The sequence below is a fragment of the Battus philenor genome, unplaced genomic scaffold (assembly GCF_028537555.1).
Source record: "Battus philenor isolate CCGP_79_NKW_IND1 unplaced genomic scaffold, ilBatPhil1.0.hap1 SCAF_19, whole genome shotgun sequence".
NCBI lineage: Eukaryota > Metazoa > Arthropoda > Insecta > Lepidoptera > Papilionidae > Battus > Battus philenor.
The window spans coordinates 13,102,234-13,126,595 of record NW_027181681.1 but is presented as its reverse complement, the minus strand read 5'-3'; the positions used below and the strand labels follow the sequence as shown (position 1 = coordinate 13,126,595).

Sequence of the window (24,362 nt, the reverse complement as noted above, 5' to 3'; positions counted from 1 at the left end):
TTTATGTATTTATATTTAATGGAATCAGGCGTTACCTCGCCGAAGTCCATCCTAAGTAAGAAAAGGACCAATATTTAGCCACTTCCGCACATGCAGTGGTAGTCGTACAATAAAATGCACCGCCCGCCAGCCCGCTAATAAATGCGTATGTGGCAAACAATGCGAATCACACAACCGCCACCGCCAAATCACTCAACACGTGTTTCACTTCTCCACGGGGCATCTTCAGGAGTTATGTTACACCGATTAGTGCCAAACACAGAGTGGCTAGCGGGCGGTGCATTTCATTGCACGACTACTACTGCATGTGCGGAAGTGGCTAAATATTGGTCCTTTTCTTACATATGTATTTATATCATATCTATCTCTAACGGTTCAATCCTTGTTCGTACCTCCTAGAATACTTACAATGATGCAGTGATTTTCGAGGTTACGTATTTTATACACGCGCCCTTAATAATTGTGTGAATGAACTTTTTACTGTAGCATAGGTAAATAGGTAACCTCTGTGTATTTCCACTCTGCTTTTTGACTTCTGCTCACGCCGAAGCAAGGTATGGTTACCACAGCGGCGATGTAAGATGCCACAACCACGCCGATATGGTGACTGCCCTCCATATACTCTGCAATACTAACACTGCCATTCATAGTCAGTTTACCTGAAATGGTTTTATTTAGTTCAATAAGCAAATGTCTTTCATTGTGACTCTTTTTTATCTTTTGTAGGCGAAACATTTGACGTCTGTTTCGCCTGATATTAGGCGAAAAGGTCTGATGCTACATGATAGTCTAGAATAAACCTATTTACTCTAGTCTTGAAGACTCTTAAGTTGTAATTGTCGGGAAACAATTACGCAGGTAGATTGTTCAACTCTTTGGCTGTTCGTATTATAAAAGTGTTGTGCGGGTAGAAGGAATTTCAACCTGTGTACGGATGTAGTAAATCCGTACGTCTTGTTGTCTGATAAAAGAATTGGCACCTCATAAATCATTTTCACTAATTAATATCAACCGAAATACGCCCTGCAAGGCATTGATCTCAACTTCAGATGATGATGTAGCAAATTTAAATCGCTTTACTACTTTATTAAAGATATTTAGTGACCAGAAAAAGAATCAGACATTGTAGAGACACATGGCATGTATCAGACAATGACAGCTGATTGATACTATGATGAATAATAGTTTTGGAACATCGACCCTCACCTTTTCTCCTCGTTCCCGGGTCAGTGATGGACGGTGTTACACTCGAAAACATAATTAGAACGACAATCTTTAACATCATTTTAGTTAGTTTTTGACGTTTAAAATATTTCAATGAAATATGTTTATTTTAAATATGGAACGTGCTTTAACTTCTTAATTCGTAGAAGCGTCTTCGACGATTTATAAAGTTTTGTATAAAGAAGTAAATATGCGTAACATTTTGAACGAGCTGTCTTGACAAATGTTTGTCAAAAGTTATCTTGTAAACTAAAGCGACTGATAGACGTTCGATTAAGTACGCGTACTTATAACTCGACAAGCTTTTTCGTCGGTGTTATTTAAATCTACCGCGCAAGTTCGTAATAAATTCAACCGATTTAACCCTAAATAGTCTGATTTACGAAAGTGATTTTTTTAAAATATTACTGTGTTTGCTTGACGGTCTAGATGAAGGGAAAAATAGATTTTTTTTTAATTTCGTTAGATAGAATATGATACAACAGTAAAATTCGTACAGCCAAACTATAAAAAAAATAATAGTAACGTGAACATTCGGTTTAAAAGATTGGTATCAAAATTAAAACTAGGCTATTAAGGGTTAAAATGCTCGTAGATTTTTTTAATGGCTTTTTATTTTTTTATTTTACTAACGAACATTAGATGAATTCCGTTTTTGGATCAGTACAAGCAAGCCTGCCGTGTGTCGTTGACTTTGAAATATGTTCCCGAACTCTAACAACGCGATCTTTAAGATTGAACGTCGTATTTTTAAAACACTTTATATTTTGTACATTTTTCAAACTGATTATGCTCTATTTTGTTCTTTCTATTTTTCGTTGAGTCGCATAAATATTTTATAAATATGTTAAATAAAAACTCTAAGAAAAGCTCTTTTAAAACGTAATTTCTATAATTACAAAGTGATCAAAAATATAGTTATAAATAAAAAAAAGTGGGAGCATATGTTGTTATGATGAATAGCAGCTTATTGTCAGGGATCTCTTGGGGCCTCCACCATGATATGTTTATGACATGTTTAGTCACTTACTTGGTAGAAAAAAATTAAACTGTAATATGTGATCATAAGTGATATAAAATGGAAGTTCTTTATTTATTCGTCCAGATAAATTTCACCTTCAAAATAATAATCGTCTGATGAAAGGCACTTTTATCGACGCTTTTTCATGGGCAACCCTTATGGTTTTTCTGTCTACAGACTTCTGGACATCTGTTGCTGCGCTTGATAGTCCGTGGTGTCCACATCAGAACATTAAAAGGTCGGAGTGGCCATCTATACACTGCCACTTTGCCTTACTTTCATTCATCAATGACACTACTCATATCTGATTCGATGTCATAGAGTATACAGTAATACCCCGCTTTACGCGACCCCGTTATACGCGGTTTCACTATAACGCGGTTTGCAAATTTCGCGCTCAAATGCCTCGAATTACGCGAAAGAGTGCGTATAAATATAATGTAGTCATCAACTTCACTATGGTGTCTTGACCATCTGTCAAACAATAAAAACAGTGTTGGGTGTTATGAACGTATTTTACAAGAACGTAAACAAAACGTTACCCAAAAGACAATGGATGTATTTTTCCGTAAAAAATAAGAGTATGTATTGCATAAAGTGTTCCTAGAATTAAAGTGATTGATTAAAATTATTTGTATTTTTTGTAATAATTTTTGACTATGTTTAATCATAAACCTCGTTATACGCGAATTTCAGTTAACGCGATTTTTTTTGGAACGTATCCTTCGCGTAAAGCGGGGTATTACTGTACTTGAGCATAACTTTCTCCATGGTCAACTTGACTATGTCTTTCGACATAAATTATTAGTTTATTTTAAAAAAACTACATTTTATATAGCGAGAGGTGAATCGATTCGAAGTATAATGTGAAGTAAATTTGTTTCTAGACGGCAGATCCGGGATTGAACCTGGGTCCGCAGCCGACGCCAGAAATGGAGGCGATAGCAAGAGAGGCTGATGCCCTGGCGAGAGAAAGGCTCGCGCTCGAGGCGGAGGTGGCCGCCAAGCAGCGCGACCTCCTCGCGAAGGAGGGTGAGGCAGACAGCTTGCAGGTGAGAAGAACTAACACATTAAATAGAGATATACAGGGTGATTGTTTATAGATGTAAGACCTTTAAAAGTGTGAATGTATACACGTATCCCCCGATTTACACGGTACTTGTTTTACACGGTTTTTTGAAATAAGTTTTTTTTTTGTTTATTTCGCACTCTTCTAAATGCTGCTGTGATTGAACAAGTGTACCGTGTACACATTTCACGGGGAATCCCGAGCTTATGTGCTGACTTCAATATGAAGTTTATAAAGATCTTACAAAAAATTCGAAGCAATTGTTAATAACCGATTTTATTACCATCTCTCATAATGTAAATATTTCTGCTTCGAACATCGAATCGGCATAAATAACTTCGAGTGATGAAAGTGAATTCGAATCTTTGATTCCGAAAAAAGAATGAGAGTAATTTATTTTTTGTTCTTATCTTTAATGTATTGTAATTAAATAAAATAAACAGTGTTTCCGTAATATATTTTATTTTAACTTGTCAATGCATTTTATTTTTATTTTTGTTTACGCCTAAAAATATTGGAAAAAAATCACAACTGTTACATAGCGAAATTATGCATTTTCTGCAAGCTTTTCGATTTACACGGTTTTGACTTGAAAATTTTTAATTTTCGATTTACACGTTTTTCTCAGGAACGTATCCTACCGTGTAAATCGGGGTATAGGTGTAACTCATTCGTTGCAATGTATTGTATATTCGTATGGTCTCAGAAATACTAACTTAATAATAATATTTTACTAAAAGGCGTTCCTAAAATTCAGAAAACGAAATATTATAATTATTTATGACCAATTAGTATTGTACGGAACGTGGTCATTTACGACGGGCCTTATAAGAAAGCAATGGAGAGGGCTATGATCGAAGTTTTGCTGTGATCGAATCGGAAATGAATAGATCCTCAGAGGAACAAATATCACCGACGTAGCTTGAAGATTTGGTCTGATGAAGTAACAGTGGGCACATCGCTCGTGCTCCCGATGGCTGTTGGGGTAGAAAGGCTCTGGAGTGGGACGGTAGACGCGTCGTGGGTAGATCGCCCATGAGGTAGACCGACAACATAGTTGAGATCGCGAGGAGTCGCTGGCAGTGCAGGATCGGTCATAGTGGCGATCTGTATGAGAGGCATATTCTTTACAATGGCTGTTCATCTGCTGAATAGAATCAAAGTATGTATCTCCGTAGACTGTACTACCAAAAGTGTCGAATTCCAATAGTAAGAAAGATTCGTTATGTTAGTTATTTATTTAGTCTATTTTCAGATTGCTACTAGAATGTTTATATATAACTAGCTCATCCCGCAAACGTTGTTTTGCAAAAAAAAAAAAGTTTTTAATTAACAAATTAAAAGTAAGGGTTGATCGTAGAGGGGTGAAAATTTAGGGTTGTATGAATTTTTGTATGCTGTATCATAAAAAAACGAAAAATTTATGTATAAAAAATAAAATATAAAAATTTAGGGGTAGACCACCCTTATCACTTAAGGGTATGGAAAATAGATAGTAGCCGATTCTCAGACCTACTGAATACGCATATAAAAATTTGGTAAAAATCGGTCAAGCCGTTCCGGAGGAGTACCGTAACTAACATTGTGACATGGAAATTTTATATATTAGATAATAAATAGAAAATTAATAATAAATAGAACCTTTGAAAATATATGTCATGTTGTGATGTGCTGAAAGAAATTCGCATATTTGTTTATATATTAATTTCAGAGCGAATTGGATACGTTGACAGCGACACTGAAACAGTTGGAAAATCAAAAAGGGGAAGCCCAGAAGAGGTTAAACGATTTGAAGGCACAGGTGAGTTTATCTATTTATACACAGACGTAGTTGTAACATACGGTTCAAGATAGAGACGGGTATACAAAACGGGGAGACAAAAGATATAATCACTCTAGCGCTCGTGTGTTGCAATTATATCTCTATATCTTAATCCTTAAGACTCAAATTCCTCGATGAGTTAAGGCTCGTCCAGAGTTAGAGAGAAAGAGATGGGCTTATATAGCAATTTACACGTAAAAGAGGGAGACGGATAGCTATTGTACGTGTGTATTAAAAATGTAAATTACGAATTTTTAAAACGACAACATGACGTGCGCGCGGGCGTTTAGTTTTAATGTGATATATATAAAAAAAAACATAAAATGCTTGATAGGAATATTTCACACGTTTTATGACGCCTTACTAAGTTATATGTCTGAACTAAAAGAGCCGAAGATAATTAGGATATATATTTAGTCTTAGCTGCCTTATTTTCTCTCTGAGCCGTATTGAGTTAAACATATAAAACAGTGATATATATCACAAAATCGAAAAAATATGAATCACTCTTTTCTTGTGAGGGATACGTTTTGCACATCTCTAGTTCACGAGCAATATAATTTCTTTTATATTGTTACGTGTCAGGATTGGGCGAAAATTCAAAATGATGGTGTTCCAAAGATGTTATTCATAACGCAGTATTTAAAAATAGCAATAGACGATGAGTCACTATCGTAATACTTTTTGGTAATTACCGCGATCACTCCACTATAACTCTGCGAACACTGGACAATAACTCCGCGAACACTCAGTATTCATGCCGCGAACTCTACTTAACCTAAACACAGGGTAACGTGACGTATATTGCTTTGTTGTCGCTTCTAGACGTCAGATGAAAAGCCTCTCGGTATTCCTCGAGGCCTGGGTTGAGAGGCCTTTATAAAATATAAAGAAGGTCTTCAAATAAAGAAGGCAGATAATTTCTTGAAGGCTCGACAAGGTGCGGGGAGTTGAGGTAGAGAAACAATAAAACCACCTGAAAGATGGGGATCTATTTTAGTTTGTACTTTATTTTATATCTCCGCCTGGCAGCAGCAAATGATGAAATAAAGCGAATGATGTACAATATAGCCTAAATAATTTTACTGCCTTAATTACACTACCTGGGATATGTTTTTTATAAGGTAGTACATGTTACATTAAACCTAATTGCAGGTGGACAAGCTGCGGTCGCAGGTGTCGGCGCAGGAGGCAGCGGCTGCGGAAACGGAAGCAGAGGTTGCAGGGCGGCGGGCAGCTGCACAGTCGCTGCGCGAAAGGGAACGAGACCTGCACGAACAGCTGCGGGAAGCTGATTCCCAGGCGGAGGCCCTCACCGCACAGCTGCAGCGTACTGTGCTTGCACTCAGCCAGGTGCTCAAGACCCCTTATCCTCACCACGACTACAAAAGCCTACGTCCCACACACTTATAGCACCAGAGACAGCACTCCGGATGCACCACATGCTCAACGCAAATTACATAAATACAGAACAAATCAAAACTCAAACATAAATACGCACACACCTTCAACCCACACACTCACTGCACAAGACATTTAATATACAACAAATCGAAACACAAACATAAATACACACACAGGCAATCGAGTGCTTACATTCTAACCGAAATGTTTTTTTTGTTTTTTAAATTTAATATTACAAAGTTTTCCTCTAACAAAGTCAGAGCCTATGTTTCTAAATTACAATTTCTAGACGGGGGGGGAGGATCCTCAAATGGACGCCTGGGAATGGAGGGCCCAGGCAGTGTCAGACTTTTACTGACTAAACCCCCCAAACCCAAATGTTTATCCGCTCTATCTATTTGTAAGTGTATAAAAATTCACACATACACACATTATTTATATCACATAATATTGTTAAAATAATTAAAGGCAAAGATAAAAATCGACCACCTGGAAGAGCACGAGCGCGCGATGGAGGCAGCGCTGGCCGCGATGGCTGCTGGAACCGCGCCCGCAGCGCTGCAGCCGCTGCATGAACCGCAGCATCTGCAACGCCTCGCGCGAGGTGCATCGCTCGTGAGTACTACTTCTACTTGCTGAGTGCTACTATTTACCTGATGAGTGCTATCATTTACCTAATAGGTACTACTATCTACATGACAAGTGCTATTATCTACCTGCAGAGAGCTACCAATCTCCCTACCGAGTGCTATCATCTACTTGCTTAGTGCAATTGTCTTATTCAGTATTACCTCTTGCTTCATAATAATAGTACTCGGTCTTATTATAAACAACTCTGTCTTGTTACTGAGTGCTACCACCTTATGCAATTAATATTTTAATAAATTTTGGAAGCACATGTAATTTTTTCTTTCTAGGTGGGTAGGACTGTCTATAACATTTGTCAAGCGTCTGTTTGTCAAATTTGGAATAACATTCGACTCGGCCCAAACCATTTTGAAGGACGTTTTGTGTCTTAAACGCGTCAAGTATAGTCGTTGTCTTACTGCATTGGTTCTTCGCTACTTTTTTGCTAAACGGTTTTTTGATATCCATATTGTGGTGGTTGTGGAAAAATATGTACCTAGTCCGCCATATTGGAACGGCGTCCATCTTGAATTTTAAATTTTGACATAATCATCGTGTTTAACTAGTGTAGCCCTTTCATTTGATACCCATATCGAGGGGGTTAAGGAAAAATACATAATCCGCCATTTTGTATCGGCGGCCATCTTAGATTTATAATGTTATTGATTTTATTATATCGTATTGTCATCTAAATTAAATATGTGTACCAAATTTCATATCAATCTGACAACGGGAAGGTTCTTAAATTTGAATTTCTAATTTTGATCCAAATAAATTCCGTACGGGTCGAATTAAATAAAACCGTTTAAAAACTCGACTGATATCATTCCGCAACCGCCGTATTCGAATTTGGTATGGGAACATAAATGAATAATACCTTCCAGGACGACGAGCCGTTCCCCGAGACGACGAAAGCGCCGTCATCGGATCCTTTCGCTCCTAGCGACCCCTTCGCTCCAAGTGGGGGCGTTGTCAGCGCTCAGGTACCGTATTTGTTATTCAACTAAAAAAAAAAACAAAATAGTTTATGTTAGTAATTTCCACAGCATTATGTATTATTAATGCTCTGGGGTAGAGAGGGTCTAGAGGGGCCCCGATTCTCTTTGAGAAATCAGATGAAAGAAGTTAAAATTCTTATAGTGGCCTAACAATATATTTATGGTAATATTTTGTAAGTTTGCAATAACTGTAATAAATGAAAAAATAAGAGACATTCATAGTGTAAGTAAGAAAAGGGGAAAAACACAGAGTCTCTTTTGGCACTAATCGGTGTAACATAACTCTTGAAGATGCCCCGTGGAGAGGTGAAACACGTGTTGAGTAATTTGGTGGTGGCGGTTGTGTGATTCGCATTGTTTGCCGCATACGCATTTATCAGCGGGCTGGCGGGCGGTGCATTTCATTGCACGACTACCACTGCATGTGCGGAAGTGGCTAAATATTGGTCCTTTTCTTACTTAGGATGGACTTCCGGGAGGTAACGCCTGATTCCATTAAATATTCATAGTGTACTTACAAGGCACCATGAAGAACTGACTCTACCAAAGTTTCTATTGCAAAAACTCTCTAATACATTTGTAATAAACGGAATCAGACTTTAATAAAACTCTGCAACACATTATTGGACTAATATTTATATATATTGACAGAAAATTCTTTTTATTCAATAAGGAAATATGTAAATTGATAAGAATCCTTGGCATCGATGTCGCTTGATTTCTTTTAGGTGAAAAAGTGTATATATGTACATCTGTATTGTTAAACTTTATTAAAAGATGTGTTGTTATGGAGTTTCTTCCTGCTTCTTCTCCACAACAAGAGCAAAGTTAAAAATAAAATAGATTAAATAAATAAATAGATTATAAATTGAAAGTCGGTTTCAATGTTGAATAAATACATTTTATCCTTAAAACTTTTGTATCTAATGAGAAGTTTCTTCCTGCTTCTCTACAATTATAACACATTGCGAAGCAGAATAGACTCATTAATAAAATAGATTAACAAAATAAATAAATAGTATGTGATAATCAATAAGAGTTCCGTTAAAAGTTCTAATGTTGAATAAATGAATTTAATCTTTTATCTTTAAAAATCTCTTGTATCTAAAAAAATGACTGGTATCCATAGGACGGTTTTGGTGCGGACCCGTTCGCCGGCGACGCCTTCGCCCCAAGCGAAGCGCCTGCAGCCGCCAAAGATGTGAGTCACTTTAAACAAACAGTTAAATTATGTTAGCGGTCAACCTAGGGGGGGTGGGAATTGGGGGGGTTTATTCACACTGCCTGTACCAGTTCGCGAAGAACCTTTTGATCAGGACTCCTGGGTGTATGAATGAATATGTATAGTCCAGGTCCTGCTCAATCAGGATGTTGTTTGAGGGAGACATTTTTGGGCAACAAGGGGGGAATCTTCAGGATAGGCACGAGATTCTCTGCCCTCCCGGGGAAGAATAGGGTTATTTAGGATACCTATCTACTAAAACCTCGTTGGTGGTCGTCTTCGGTACCTATAAAGGGGCCGTCAGATTTCCTATGGAATTCGCTGTTACCCCTCAGTATTGTGCCAAGACATGCCGAGAGGAACCTGTCTCTGGTATCTTTCGTTGTACTTCACTGAGACCAGAGACTAAGACCAATTTTCGTGGTGGTAGTGGAGGATGAAACTGTGAACCCCATGCCCTTTTAGTCGCCTTCTGTGACAGGCACGAGATTATTGGGATATTTCAGTGAACCTGGGCTATACTGTTCAGTGGGTGACTAAAGGTTGACGTGATAATGAAATTATGATGTATCACTTAGAGACAGTTTGATGAAATGATAAGTTATTTTTTTTTCGTTAATAATTTAGATTCTTTTCCTTTTATCATTATGAGACGAGACATACAACATACATATATAAATACGTAATTTTTTAATATATATATATATATATATATATATATATATATATATATATATATATATATATACTTCAAATTGATTTTCATATTTTCAAGAACATTGATAGAATGTGTTGTGTAAAATTTGTTGCAGCATCAGAGAGACTCATCTATATCTATCATGGTTTCTACGTCTTTGACATGATAGCGATTCAAGTCATTTTATAATTATCTTTTAAAACAGTTTGTGTATTGAATTTATGCAATATTAATTATAATTCCAACATTAAATCTTTTATTGATTACTTAATTTAGCAAAAATGTAAAGTTTTTTTTTTGAATTTGTATATACAGAGCGCATGGGAGTCGGATCCATTCGCAGTGCTGCACGCACCGCCACGGGGCTCCGTCCCCGCAGCCACCACGCCTGCAGCAGCCTCCGCCGCAGCACCTTCGGAGGGCAAACGCCACAAGACACCACCGCCACGTCCAGCGCCACCTCGCCCCATGCCACCACACAAGGTACCATCTTAACACATCTTTATATATAACTATACGTGGGTATATTCAGTTTTTAATAGGCTTCCATCATTGTCCTTCAAGTCATAGAACGGGAACTTTACTCCACTGGTGGGAATAAGCCTCTTCCATAGGTTAACAATAGGGTCGATTCAAAATTGCAGGCCAATGAGCGTCTGACCATCTAAAATTAACGTATGGCCGTTTAAGCTGGAACATTCTCGAATCGACCAAGTGCTGGTAGACGTGGCTTGGGTAGACTTCCACCTAGGTACATCCCCCACATAGTGAAAGTCGAAGGATGTTGTTAAATGCTGGCAGGGTAAAACCGGTAGAGGGTCACTATCGGCTGAAAAAATTGAAGCCTCCGTTGGGACTGGTAATCATAATTCCAAGTCATCCACTGCTGGAAAAATTGGAGTCTGTATTCATTGTCATTTAACTTAACCAGGTCATCTGCCCACACTGTGGGCGAACGTTCCACGCATGTCGGTCCGTTGTACCTTCAATGCCTTAAGCCCAGCTGCCATTAGACTAGCCCCCCCCCCTCTATAAAATTATATCTCGATTATCTAATAATCTTTAATGGAATCAGGCGTTACCTTGCGGAAGTCCGTCATAAGTAAGAAAAGGACCAATATTTATGTTACACCGATTAGTGCTTGGCATTGACTCTGTATTTGGCACTAATCAGCGTAACATAACTCCTGAAGATGCCCCGTGGAGAGGTGAAACACGTGTTGAGTGATTTGGCGGCGGCGGTTGTGTGATACGCATTTATTAGCGTGCACTGCATGTGCGAAAGTGGCTAAATATTGGTCCTTTTCTTACTATCTAATAATCTTAAAGTAAATATCATCTCTTTTATCTATCTCTCTCTCTCTCAAATCATTCTTCTCTTTTTAAAAAGATGTACAATTTACTTGTATAACCCCCGTATTTCATAAGATCCGTTGCTATCGCAATTAAAAGTTTCACTGTCCACTAGATGGCAGTACCGCTCTTTGCAAATCATAGACATTTTTGTCATTACTCTTAGAAAATAAAAATGGAAGAAAAGCTTTATTTTTTTATTTTAATATTTTATTAAAGATATATTTAACATTTAAACTGACAATGTCCACGTATAGCTATAAACTGAAAACGCAGCTAATTTAAAATATTATTTCTTTGATATTTTTTTTTTTTTATAATATTGTTTTAATTTCATATTAAACGCTGAATGCAGATATGCTGAACTAAATTACTAAATCTTAAAATGTATTTGTGTATTATATCGGTACTCTGCATTTGTATATAAAAACCTGATTGTATTAATACAAAAACCAGCTTAATAGATTACTACCAAAAGTTATTTGTCGTATTCAAATTAAAAAATGTGACATATCTAAGAGTGATATAGAATATATAGGGTGATTGAAAATAGATGTTTCCTTAAAGCTGTGGCGAATGAGAAATACCTTCCTTTTAAAGTCTTTACACCTATCACAAACCATCCTATATATTTAGATTCAAAATCTACCAATCACGTATTCTAACAAAAACAAAGACTTATATCTTCAAAATAAATAACTTTAATCGATAGATAAAATCGATTCAATGGAGTTATCGATTGTAATTTGTAACAAGATTCTAAAAAATTAAGAAACTTATTGAAAAAACATGAATAAAATTGGTAGTTCTTTACAAGTTACGAAGTGACTGAAGAAATAGGTATTCTATTTTTATACATACATATGCTATATTTCCGAAGTGCCAAATCAAATGCCGGGTACATAAAATGTCGATATGCTTTAGTAATCGATTTTAATAGACTTATCATTCAATCCATTCGTTCAGAACGAATGATATGTTTGCAAACGAAATGAGTCCGTATTCAGCATATCTGCACAGTTTAATAACTTGTTTAAATTTTGTTTTTGTTTATAGGTTTTATGTTAATTTTGTACGGATTTTTTTTAATTCTCCTTCTCCTTTTATCCTTACGTAAACGTAGCATCGCGATGAGTTGAGAAACACTGTTACTCAATCTCTTTTATAACTATTGTTTCTCTTTCAACGCTGCAGAGAAAGTAAAATGTATGTAAATACATGTTATTAGTGACTGCTTTTAGCTTGCCTTGCCTATTGGAATGTCGTGGAAAATGTTTAATATTTATTTATTTTCAAATATAAATATTAGTTTTAATATTAGGAATTGAAATATGAATGAACATATACATATATTTAACAGTATGTGTATAAAACTCAATTCAAGCCTTTAAAGTTTGTTTCAGGCTTTTATTACGACTTTAATTAAATATACAGCCTATATACAGCAATTAATAAAACAAAATTAGAGATAGAGTAACATAAATATACCGTTGTGATCAAAAAGTAAAGTGGATTTGTTTAAAAAATGTGTATTCTTCATTTATTACAAATCAAAAGCCTTCTGCAAAATTTTCAACGTGTCCACATAAGAATATTAGTTCTGCAAACATAATTTAATCCAAGGTCTTTACTCAACAAAGTCATGTATTGTAAAATATAAAAATTGACTTTAGATTGTTTATATATGAACAGCTGGCAAATGATATAGGCAGTCCTACCAACATATAAAATTTACCTGCCTACCTAATGCCCGGAAGTGTTATATGACAATTTCAAATTCCTTTTGAACACAGTAGTTTAATTAACAGACTATGTAATGATATTTTTATAATGTAGTAAATAATGCACGCCTAGAATTAATCATCATCCTTTAAGCAGTGGGACGACCACTGCTGGGCATAGGCTCCTATAGATATCCAATCTGCATCTTGATAAGGTTGCATGTCTAACTTGTGAGAACGTCCTATGCTGCTCTTGTACAAGTAATTAAGTCCACGATCTGTAAATCGATATTTTACATTTATTATTATAATTTTGAGACAAAAGAAACATATATATATATATAAAAGGTTAGGTTAGGTTGGGTTAGGTTATATTTTGATATACCCCGGGATTGGCTATCTAAAATAGCACAGGGCGAGGGAAGACCGTGTGGCGATCCCTGATCGGGAGATACCGCGGTCCTCCGTATAGCGCAGAGGGCGGTCACCGGGGGGGTTTTAGTGGGTAGGAATCCCACATACCCCTGTCCTCCCTCAGAGGCGGAGCATCTTGACCAAAAAAAGGCTATATTATGAAAGGAAAACATTAAAGTTGAACCTCTATTTTATAATATTTTATTTAATACTTGTACGTTTTCCACTACATTCCACAGCGCTCACTGCTTTGTTATATGTTTATTTAGAATACATATATATATATATATATTTATATATATATTCCAAGATAATTCAAGACCGTTTTTCAACGTCGCTTTTCGTACATTTTACTATGCGATTTGTGAAATTTTTGTTCTCAAAGAGAGAATAAGACACTTAATTTTCATTAACAACATAAGCTAAAGTCTTTGATAAATAATAATCTTAAATTGTATTTTTAATATTTTAAAATGTTTAAGATTATTGGTAAAATAAAACAATATTATGGCAACATTAATTAATGACAGGAGCTGTCAAAGCGAACCAAAGAGTATAAAGAGGAAAAATACTTTTTAATTGCTAAACGCTTGCAAGGTCTCCCACAAAGATGTCTATGGGAGGATATTACTGCCACTCTTGGCAGGTGGTTTGGCGATCGCAGTGTGGTATTATTGTACGCAGAAGACCCTGCTGCCCATCATCTGAAAACTTTATTCAGTTGCAAGCAACCCATGATCGCAAGTAACAATCACCACTGGACTAATCACTTCCTTGATGCCATTTAAGACGAGCAATTCATTAAATTAAGTTGATAATGAAAAATGTTAAGAGTTTAAGTATGATCTGAAACAATTCCAATCGGTGCTGTCTGAAAATCTGTGGGGCAATTCTGTGTCCAGTTGTGCAGGTCTAACATTGAAAATGATGATTTCGATACCTGCATGAGATGTTATCACCTCATTATTATGCTTTATATAAGCGGTGATGGCAATATCACTTACGAGGAGCCTCGTAAAAAGGGTCAAGGTCACCCAGAGACCAATGGAGAGGGCTATGCTCTGAGTGTCGCTGCGAGATCGAATCAGAAATGAAGAGATCCGCTGAAAAACCAATCACTGATGTAGCTCGAAGAATTGCTCGTTTAAAGTGGCGGTGGGCACATCGCTACAACCGATGGACGCTGGGGCCGAAAGGTTCCCTAGTGGCGACCACGAGCCAGTAGACTGGGCGTTGGTAGACATATACCTTGCAGTGGGCGTCCATCAGTTACAAAGAGATATAAGCGGTTTGCACATTAAAAAGACTTGAAAATGTTTGACTACCGTCAGTAATAATTGTTTTACAATAATCAAACGATCTTACGTGTATACGCCGATATTTATATTTCATTTATTACTATATTACATATATTCATTTATTTATCTCTTTGAGTATCGTTCTGAAACATAATATAGTGCGTTGAAAAACGGTCATCCCCTGTGCACCTTGGTCCTGAATCCAATTAATTTTAGCTTCGTTTTAAAACGCAATAATTTTACTTTCTCTGTTGCCGAACATGAATCGAATGTTTTCATTTGATATGCCAACTCTTTGGACGTCGTCATTTGGTTGTTTTTTTATCATTCAGATTTATATTACTACCGATTTGATATACATGATGATTGGTTAAGACATGAATGTTTAGCTTATTTGCTATCAATTCGTATGAATATAGGGCTTACGTTTATTCTCCTTTGTTAGTTGCCGACTGAGCCGAGCTGTGTCATTTTGTATGACTACCCGCGTCAAACTGTCAGCGCCATCTATTGGCGTCATTTTGTATCAAGTATAAAACTTTGTATACAGGGTGATTTTTATAGATGTAAAAGCTTTAAAGTGGTAAAAGTATAGCTCATTTACTGTCAATTTATGTATTATACCTTACCCTAAAATCAATGGTTTCAGAAATAATAAGTATTATAATGATAATAAAGTAAAATAGCGTTTCCAAACTGTAAGGCATAAGTCGCTCCAAAAACATAGCTATGGGCGATATACCATAATCACCTTGGTGAGCGAGTTGGCCATTGTAGTGTGGTATTATGGTGCGCAGGGGACTGCCCATCATATGGAAATTTGTTTGAACAGTTTCAATTCTATATAATTAATACACAAAGTGTGAGTTGTATAATATTGTATCCCGGGATTCGAACCTGTGACCGATGAAGTCACAAGTGTATTCAAATAATAATTCGTATATATATATTAAAGTTAATTATAGTTTACTATCTATCCCTGCACACTTTGTATAGCCAGAAGTTTTCTGTCTGTCGCATTACTATAGAAATTTCAAATAAAAGGAGGCTTTTAATGACAGTTATGAAAAGGAAACAAATATTTGAAATTTATGAAAGAAATTGCACAAAAATGGCGCCCAAAATTGCACAAAAATGGCGCCCAACAGACAATTGGTAATTCAACATGGCGTCTGGTTAGTGGGTTATATATAAAAACAATTCACGACCTTTATTCTTATGTGTATTTGGTAGTATTTTTAACATAGGTTATAGTAGGGTGTGCAAAAAAAGTATAACATAAAAAATACATTTTATAGTAGGCTTTATTTTTTAAAATTTCAAGTATAAATATCTAATAGATACAGGCATTATCTTGCGGAAGTCCATCCTAACCAAGAAAGGGTTACTATATATAGCTACTTCCGTTATGCAGCAGTAGTCGTGCAATAAAGTGCACCGCACGCCAGTCCGATAAATGCGCGTGTGGTAAACAATGCGAAACTCAACTACCACCGTTAATCTGCTCTACACGTGTTTCACCCCTTCACAGGGCATCCTCAAGAGATGTTAGTAGCTAGCATAGCGGAAGTAGCTATATATTAGTCACTTTCTTAGTCAAGTATAAATGCCCTCTCAGAGGACGAGTCTTATATAGTCGGTAGTATTAAATTATATTTTGAGTCATTACTATACAACCAAGTGATTGACTTTAAATCCAACGTAAGGTTAAGGCATTGATGGTGACGTGATTTACGTCACGCACGTGAAATACGTATGCATGCACTTGAGGCTTTTTTTAATTGCATGTAAATCAATGTCATTTCTCGAATAAAAATCTAATGTTAATTTGGATTGTAGTTATATAGACATAGAGTTCAATATAGCGAAATGTTTATTCGAGAAAGTGCATTTATAGGTTTAAAAGGCCCGCTTAGCTCTGCGATGGGCTTTTATTGCAAGTTGCTTTTGGATTTGTTGTCAATTGTTGCATTTGTATGTGTTTGCATGGTTATTTATATATATATATATTAACTTATGTTACGAACATGCCTATGGGATTTGAAATTAAAAGAATCAAGGGCATATTAAATAAGGCATATTAAAAGTAAATTGTCGAAAAAGGATTCTTATTTAATAAGTGAATATTTAAATGACAGGAATATTTGGCAGTAATATCTTGTCGATCTGTTTTCATTAAGGCTTTATCTGACATCTGTATTTATAAACTTTATTAAAAGATTAGCAGAAAAAAAAAACGTTGTGATGTTTCTCTACAACTATACCTTGCAAATGAGAGTAGAGTCGTAAATAAAACGGAATAAAAAAAATTTCAATAAAAGCTTACCAAAATCCACGCCCCCCCCATCCATCCCCCATCTTGGACATGGACACGTTCACACATTTCCATTAAGACCACTATGCACTTCAGAACCTTAAACCTTAAATTGGCAACTGTTCTGCGTGCTATATCTTACATCATCATCTCATTCCTGTTTCGATCTCGTGAATAAAGTCCGGAGATATATCTCTCCTTGTCATTCGAATATTATATCTTTATAAATGATTTTATCCGTAAATACCTTTAATATATCCGTCTCTCTCTGAGAGTGAGTAGATCTCCCTCTACGTGGACAGACGACATAGAAGGTCGCTAGATGTCGCTAGTTGCAGGTAGAGCAAGATCGGTCAATGTGGCGTCTTCAGAATATATATATATATATAATAAAAAAAATATATATAGACCTATATATAATATATACTGACCGAGGGTCTGATGGGAAAAATAACTCAAAAATGTCGTTTCTTTTTGTTGGACTGTTCACTTCAATTTTTAACAAAATCGACATAAAAAAAATGAATCTAGCTTCGAGTATTTAGGATTCTACTGCATTATTTCAAAATCCCATACGCGTGTCCATGTTAGTATATACGCTTGATTTTATGATTTATTTTAAATAGCTTCATCGCACTGGTTTTTAAGATTATATCAGTATTATGTCAATATATACTGTCTGTTAAAAATTTTGTATATATAGTACTAAATGTGCATTTATATCTGTACATTGCTCTGTGTTACATTGTTGTACGCTATGTTTTCATCCTACACTCTTCCAACATTTATTTTGGTTTCATTTCTTTATTCTTTCATTTCGTTAACTTACTAACTCTATGTATACATTGTCTGTACTGCCGCGGGAGCAACATTTGTGACGTATTAATGACTGTGCCATTAAAGTAAAATATCTGAGGTCACAATCTTGGTCCCTCGCGCAAGATCACCTGTTGTCCACTAACGTGCTAACCACGCTCGCTTGTCCCCACATTGCAGCGCTAAGCGGACGCGGCGACCGGGCTCACGTGCGTACACCCCTCTCTCTCTATCTCTCTCACACAAAAAAACACGCGCCCTCTCACTCACACACTTTGTTGCGTCCAGAACGACCGCGCCAAACCGATGGAATTCACCGACGACCCCTTCAAAGACTACAGATATGAAGACCCGTTCAATATAGAGGACCCGTTTGCCGACGTCACCGACTCGAAGAGAGTCGATCCTTTCGCCAGGCCGACTTCCGTTGCTGGCTTCGAAACTGACGACTTCTTTTCGCCGGCCTCAACTCTCAATGGAGGTTTCGCAGCGCCGGAGAAACGAAGCGGTCGTGTGTCGGCGCCTCCTGTTGCTGGTGATCCGTTCGCGGCTCGCTCGGCTCTCCGGAGCAACAACAATGACGCCTGGGCTGCTTGGCCCAACGATAACTGGGCCTCTGACGACGCCTGGACCAAACCCACCGCTCCCAAACCCGACGCCTGGTCCAACACCACGAAGGACACCACCGCCGACTGGAAAACCGACAACTGGGCAAACAAAAGCGAGAACTGGGCCACAGACTGGGGCACCGTCGACGCAAACAAAAACCTCAACGAGACCTGGCCCACCAATACGCTCCCCACCAAGAAGGAGAAGTCGCCTAAACCCGTCAAATACGCAAAATCACTCGTCCACACGATAGGCGGAATCGCGCGGACCAAACAAAAAGATAAGAAAACAAAACCGGCGGAGGCGAAGAGTGCAGAGTTCTTACCATCTGAGGAGCAGCAGTGGGCATGGGCGGCGGCCGAGTCCAAGCGTCTCGAGGCGGAGGCAGAAGCCAGAAGGAGGCAGGAGGATGCAGAACTCCAGCTAGCCTTGGCCATATCGAGGCAAGAGAAATGACACTTTTTGCGTTTCAAAAAGGTTACATTTTCCCATGTCTTCGGATCAAAGCGATTGGAGTAATCATTAAAAGGTCCGTCTTAAATATTCCGCTGTGAAATAACATACAGTTTAAACTCTTACCGTCAAACTGTATCATCATAAAGCATCCTAAGGATTATCCTCTAGCAACTCCTGTGTTCCTATCCATTTCGACTCCATCTTCTGTATGTGTTTTTTCAATTCACCCATCGAAGTATAGAGAGCGGCTGATTGTATATATTTATCTTCGCTTCAAATTAAAAGTTACAAATGAAGTACATTATCGAATTGCTTGCCTCAACTCATCTTGGCAAACACTTGCCAGTTTTAAATATTTTCTCAGAATGTACGGAACAAATAATAACATTAAAACTACAAAAAAATAACTAGTCACTACGGAATATTTCAAGCAATTGGTTATAACCGACGGTGTGATAATATTACTCGGAGAAATGCTTTTAGAAAGTGTACGAAAAATACATTAAATGCTTAAATTACGCAAGTTCACAGTGAAGGCTTCAATGAATATGAAATAAGGTGGTTTCTATACCTAAATAGGCACAAGCAAGGATAGATTTCATGTGATATATACGCAAAAGCCTTTTCTATATTAAGACAACACTTCCTTCAGTACATACCCAAATAATAAATCATACATACAAAAAATAATATAACAAAATAACTTTTGAATATTATCTGTGACATTTTGAACCTGATTTTACTAATAGAACTATATCACTTTAAATTTTAAAAATAGAATAACAACTGAAGAGGTAAGGTAAGCAAAAAAAAACAGGTATTTTTTCTTTAATGATAAAGTAAATAAAAATATATATTCACTTTTGAATTGAGATAATAATTCATATAAAATACCAGTTAAATATTTTTACGAAAGCATTTAATGTGTTAATTTTATTTTTATTATATTAAAGACTGTTTGAAAGTGATGATAAGGAGTATTTTAATTTTTCTTGCTAACGGTACTTATTGCTTAGTGTGTATTTTAACGATTGCATATGTCAGTGAAAGGAATGTTTATTAAAATAACTGCTCCCTATAGAGTTTGTACAGCCCGAAGATATTATCATATCGCAAAAAAAAAATAAACAAAATCAAACTTGGAATAATTTTGTAATCGATTAATACGTATCGATTCAGCTGATGAGAGACGATTAATTTGCAGCGCGTGAACTGTCAAACAAGAGAAGTTCACAGCTGTCAAACGCGCGAAGTTCATAGCGAACTGTCAAATTTGCAATGTTTCGTGTCTATTGCATTATTCAAAGTATTAGATTCCTTATTAAGAAAAAAAGAAAAAAGATAGAAAATGGGAATAATGCTTATATGTTGGAATGTTCTTACTTCGCTCGGATAGATGGCGCTGGTAGTTGATTGCCTCGCGTTATCGTTTGACGTAAAAATATCACTGCTTGGTCCAGTTGGAAATAATTGAACAGTAAAAATCAACACTATTAATAATTAGTTGTTTAATATATTGTTTAGGGTGGTAAAAAGCATTTCAAAGGCATTTCTCCGAGGGACCGCGGAGTGTTGGGTGATACGGCCTGAATATATTTAAGAGTTACATGTAGTTTCTTTTTTAGTTTTAGCGAAATATTCCATTATTTTTTTAAATGGCTACACAAGTGAGCCTATGTAGAGAATTTCGTTTAAGTTAGATTTTATAAATGTTATTATTTATTTAACAATATATATATATATATCTCGTAAATAGTTTTAGATTACCACATGCAAATTGCTAGCTAATGTTATTTCGATTTTATATCGTTTTAATAAAAGATTTATTTCTTTTTTTTTAAATTCGATCTTTAAATTTGTAAGTACCTGTGTTTGGACTTAAATTTTATCGAATTTTCTGGAAACGTATCGTGAAAAGCATGAATATATGTATGTATATATACATATGTCTTCACCGCTAGCTCTGTTTAGTGACATTGTACATATAAACTATCCTGTAAAGGGCTGGCTTTATAAGTTTAAACAAAGAAACTGCATTTCCTTTCCTGTATATTGTTGTTATTATAATTTTAATGAATAAACGTTGATGTAGTGTTAACAAAAAGTCGTTTACAATCTATGCTGCAATGTACTCGAATATATTAGGGTATCTTGGAGTTATTGGAATACGGTTTGGTGTTTACATTCGGCGATTTCCGACGTTGGGACGGCGTTACATGGTTCGTTAGTAAACATTATTTCAAATTCAATGGACGTTGTCGGGGCTGACGTGGCTTTGCAAATATAATCATCTTGTCGCTTGGGATCACGTCCCCAGAGCCCCAAGGCTCCGAGAGACGCTCTGGTACAATAATTATTCTAAACACGCCATTTTCGCTGGCGTATCATAGTTGTTAGTTAATATGTAAACTAAATTGTACGACATACAGACGTGTTTATGGGTATTATCCTAAAAATTGTTATCTCTTTCTTAGGCGCTGTTGTTTGTGGTTCTTCGCGCCGCGTGGACGCCATCTTGATGTTTATGATTTGATGTTGCCAGTTTAAAAAAATACCAAAACTCAAAATAATGATTACACAATCTGTACCGTGATATATTAAAACTATTTAATTGCATCGATTTTATTTCCGCGTTGTTATGTTAATTTTACCCGCGTCCACGCGCTGCGAGATCCCTGTATCTGTTATCAAATATATGATGTATCTTTTCAGTGATAGTGAATTGAATAATATACTTTAATTCTGAACATTGACATTGTATATGTGTATTTAAAGATATAAATAATAATATATTTGATATACGATTTAAGGTAACTCAGGTATTTCGAAGCGATTTCGATGGCTTTGTGATGTTAGTTCTGAATGCATGCCTAATAAACCAGTGTAAAACTTTCAGATTTGTGCTTAAATCTTTTTACCTGTAAGGATAAGCTTTTGGTGCAAGCTGTGAGATGATCATTGTTTCATTTGGAATGTTTGAGAGTTGTGACCAGTTCTGCGCGGAGTATCAAAAATATATAATCTTATTGTAATTTTTCGATTGCAATACGATAAGACAACTATTGACATAAAAGTCGTGTATTAAGCTTTGTCATTTCGAAGCTTTTTGAAATTTATTTAATTATTTTGCTATTGTCCCAATTTTATCTTGGTGTACTGATTGATATGGTATGCACTTACATAATTATGGCGTTCTATAATGTGCAACGAAATAAGGTAAATAATTAGATGGCAAAAGAGAGCGAAGGAAAAACAATTTGGGCTAATGATATATTGGCTGTATTTTTTTTAAAAATTAAAATGAGGTATTTGCTCTGACTACGAGCTTTAAGACTGTTGATTATCTGTGCTTTTTGATTTCACATATTTAAATTCGATGTGTGTGTATGGATTTGCATTTGTGTGAGGGTGTTTCGCTGTTGATCTGCAATTGATGCGTTGAGGTGAATAGTTTAAAAATAAAACCGCACTACAATAACTAATTGTTAAAATGTTTATTTTGTGATCTAGCGTTGTATGTAGAGGTTGATGTATGTTAGAGTAGGTTGTTTCGGCATGGATATATATCGCTGTCTATGTTATAGCGTTTTGAATTTTATACCTTGATCTTTGTACTTGTTTACGTGGAGTTGTACGAATGTTTACCGGTTGCATTTTCATGGCGTCGGACGCTTTCGTTTCCTATACGATATAGATCATGTAGGTTTTGTATTTCTGTAACAGACGTCTATTTAGATCAAAATAGTTTTTCTTACTAATGACCAATGATCGGATTAGGTGGAGCTGTATTTCAAGAATGAAGAAAACTACTTTTCAAGTTATATTCGATCGATTTTGAACGTTAAAAAGTTTGCAGATTTGTCTATCTAAATGGGTTCCGGATATTGAATCCACTGAAGCTCAAATAAGTATTTCCACTGCAGTACCCGGCGATAAATATTGCACATCGACCTTTGGAAAAAGACAATCGGATAATTCCGGCTTCGTAGAACGTTATCTGTCGCACACTACCTATGTGATGTTTTTAAAAGTTTTAGCCGATTGTCTCTTTCCAAAGGTCGATGTGCAATATTCATCGCCGGGTACTGTAAGTATTTAGGCCAAAATAACAACTACAGACATGATTTAGTTTGTAAAACAACGTCTCCCCATTTATATTTTAATGTCAAAATACCCTCATTTAAAATCAAATGAAAATGTTGTTGTTTATAATCATGTTATCGTGTGAACGAAATCGCTTCACCTAATCCATTCGTTTGATGAGTTTAACATCGTACATTTTATGGATATATAAAAGTAATAAAGTATGTATGCTTTTGTACGAAGGAATAAGTCGATATGATTACTCTTATGAGAAAATGGGACCTATTGGCGTAGGCATCAACTTCGGGGAAATCCCCCTTATTTAACTGCACTTTATAGTTGGTTGCAACGTTAGATGCGTTTTAGTACTTACGCTAAGGTGAATCCGAATAGAAGGCATTTAGTGTAGGGCAACACTGGTGAGACTTTTAAATGTGAGAACTATTTGTGGATGTGATCTTCGATCTTTTGTGACGGTGTTGCCATGTAAGGCCATGTGTTGGTGTTACAGCTGGAGATGTAGATGGTAGACGCACTAATGACGATCTTATGTATAAGACGTTATATCATTTTGTTTCTTGGCTGTGTAGTTAGAATTTCTGATTACCCGCGAGGGTAGTTTTGTTTTTGCACTGGTCACACCGAGCGCTTTTCATATAACTTTTTTAAGAACTGAAAGTTGTACGTTTTGGATGGTTGCTGAGTTTTGGCGTCGGTTGGAATGTGGCTTGTGCTTATGTTATCGGTTATATAAAGTTTATTTATATGTACCACGATGGGACTGGCCGGAGATCACCGTACGGGCGTGCCGTTACCTGCTGAACTGTATCCAATGTAATAAAACTATGATATTATATAAATATAAAAATAATTTCCTGAAATAATAAAAGGAGCAATACTGTACATATGTTTGTTTTATTTTACACCTTTCACCCTGTACAAGGTAAGTAATGACATACCTATGCATAAAATATGTATAGGTCATTTACTGTCAAGTGTATCATATACCCTATCCGAATATCAATGGGTTCAGGAAATATAAATAACAGAATAATAATACAGTAATAAAAGAATTTTCCAAATTTGCTTTAATACTTATTAACAAGTTGACTGCCACTACGTCATTACTCGTAGATTGCGTTTTTTTCTAAAACACCAATTTCGAGATATCTCGTACTGTGTTAACATGCCATTCGTGTGCAACTATATTATAC

The 24,362-nt window shown here is 36.2% G+C and overlaps 1 protein-coding gene across 1 annotated transcript in view; it reads left to right on the top strand.

Moving 5' to 3' along the window:
• Positions 1-23,250, top strand: part of Eps-15 (Epidermal growth factor receptor pathway substrate clone 15) — a 54,974-nt gene extending 31,724 nt beyond the window's left edge. The window contains exons 10-17 of the mRNA XM_068764548.1: positions 3,166-3,297; positions 5,026-5,115; positions 6,292-6,489; positions 7,009-7,155; positions 8,052-8,150; positions 9,295-9,366; positions 10,400-10,567; positions 18,289-23,250. Of these exons, the coding sequence (XP_068620649.1) occupies positions 3,166-3,297; positions 5,026-5,115; positions 6,292-6,489; positions 7,009-7,155; positions 8,052-8,150; positions 9,295-9,366; positions 10,400-10,567; positions 18,289-19,065 (1,683 nt within the window). The 3' untranslated portion in view covers positions 19,066-23,250. The remainder of the gene's footprint in view (positions 1-3,165; positions 3,298-5,025; positions 5,116-6,291; positions 6,490-7,008; positions 7,156-8,051; positions 8,151-9,294; positions 9,367-10,399; positions 10,568-18,288) is intronic.
• The last annotated feature ends 1,112 nt before the right edge of the window (positions 23,251-24,362 follow it).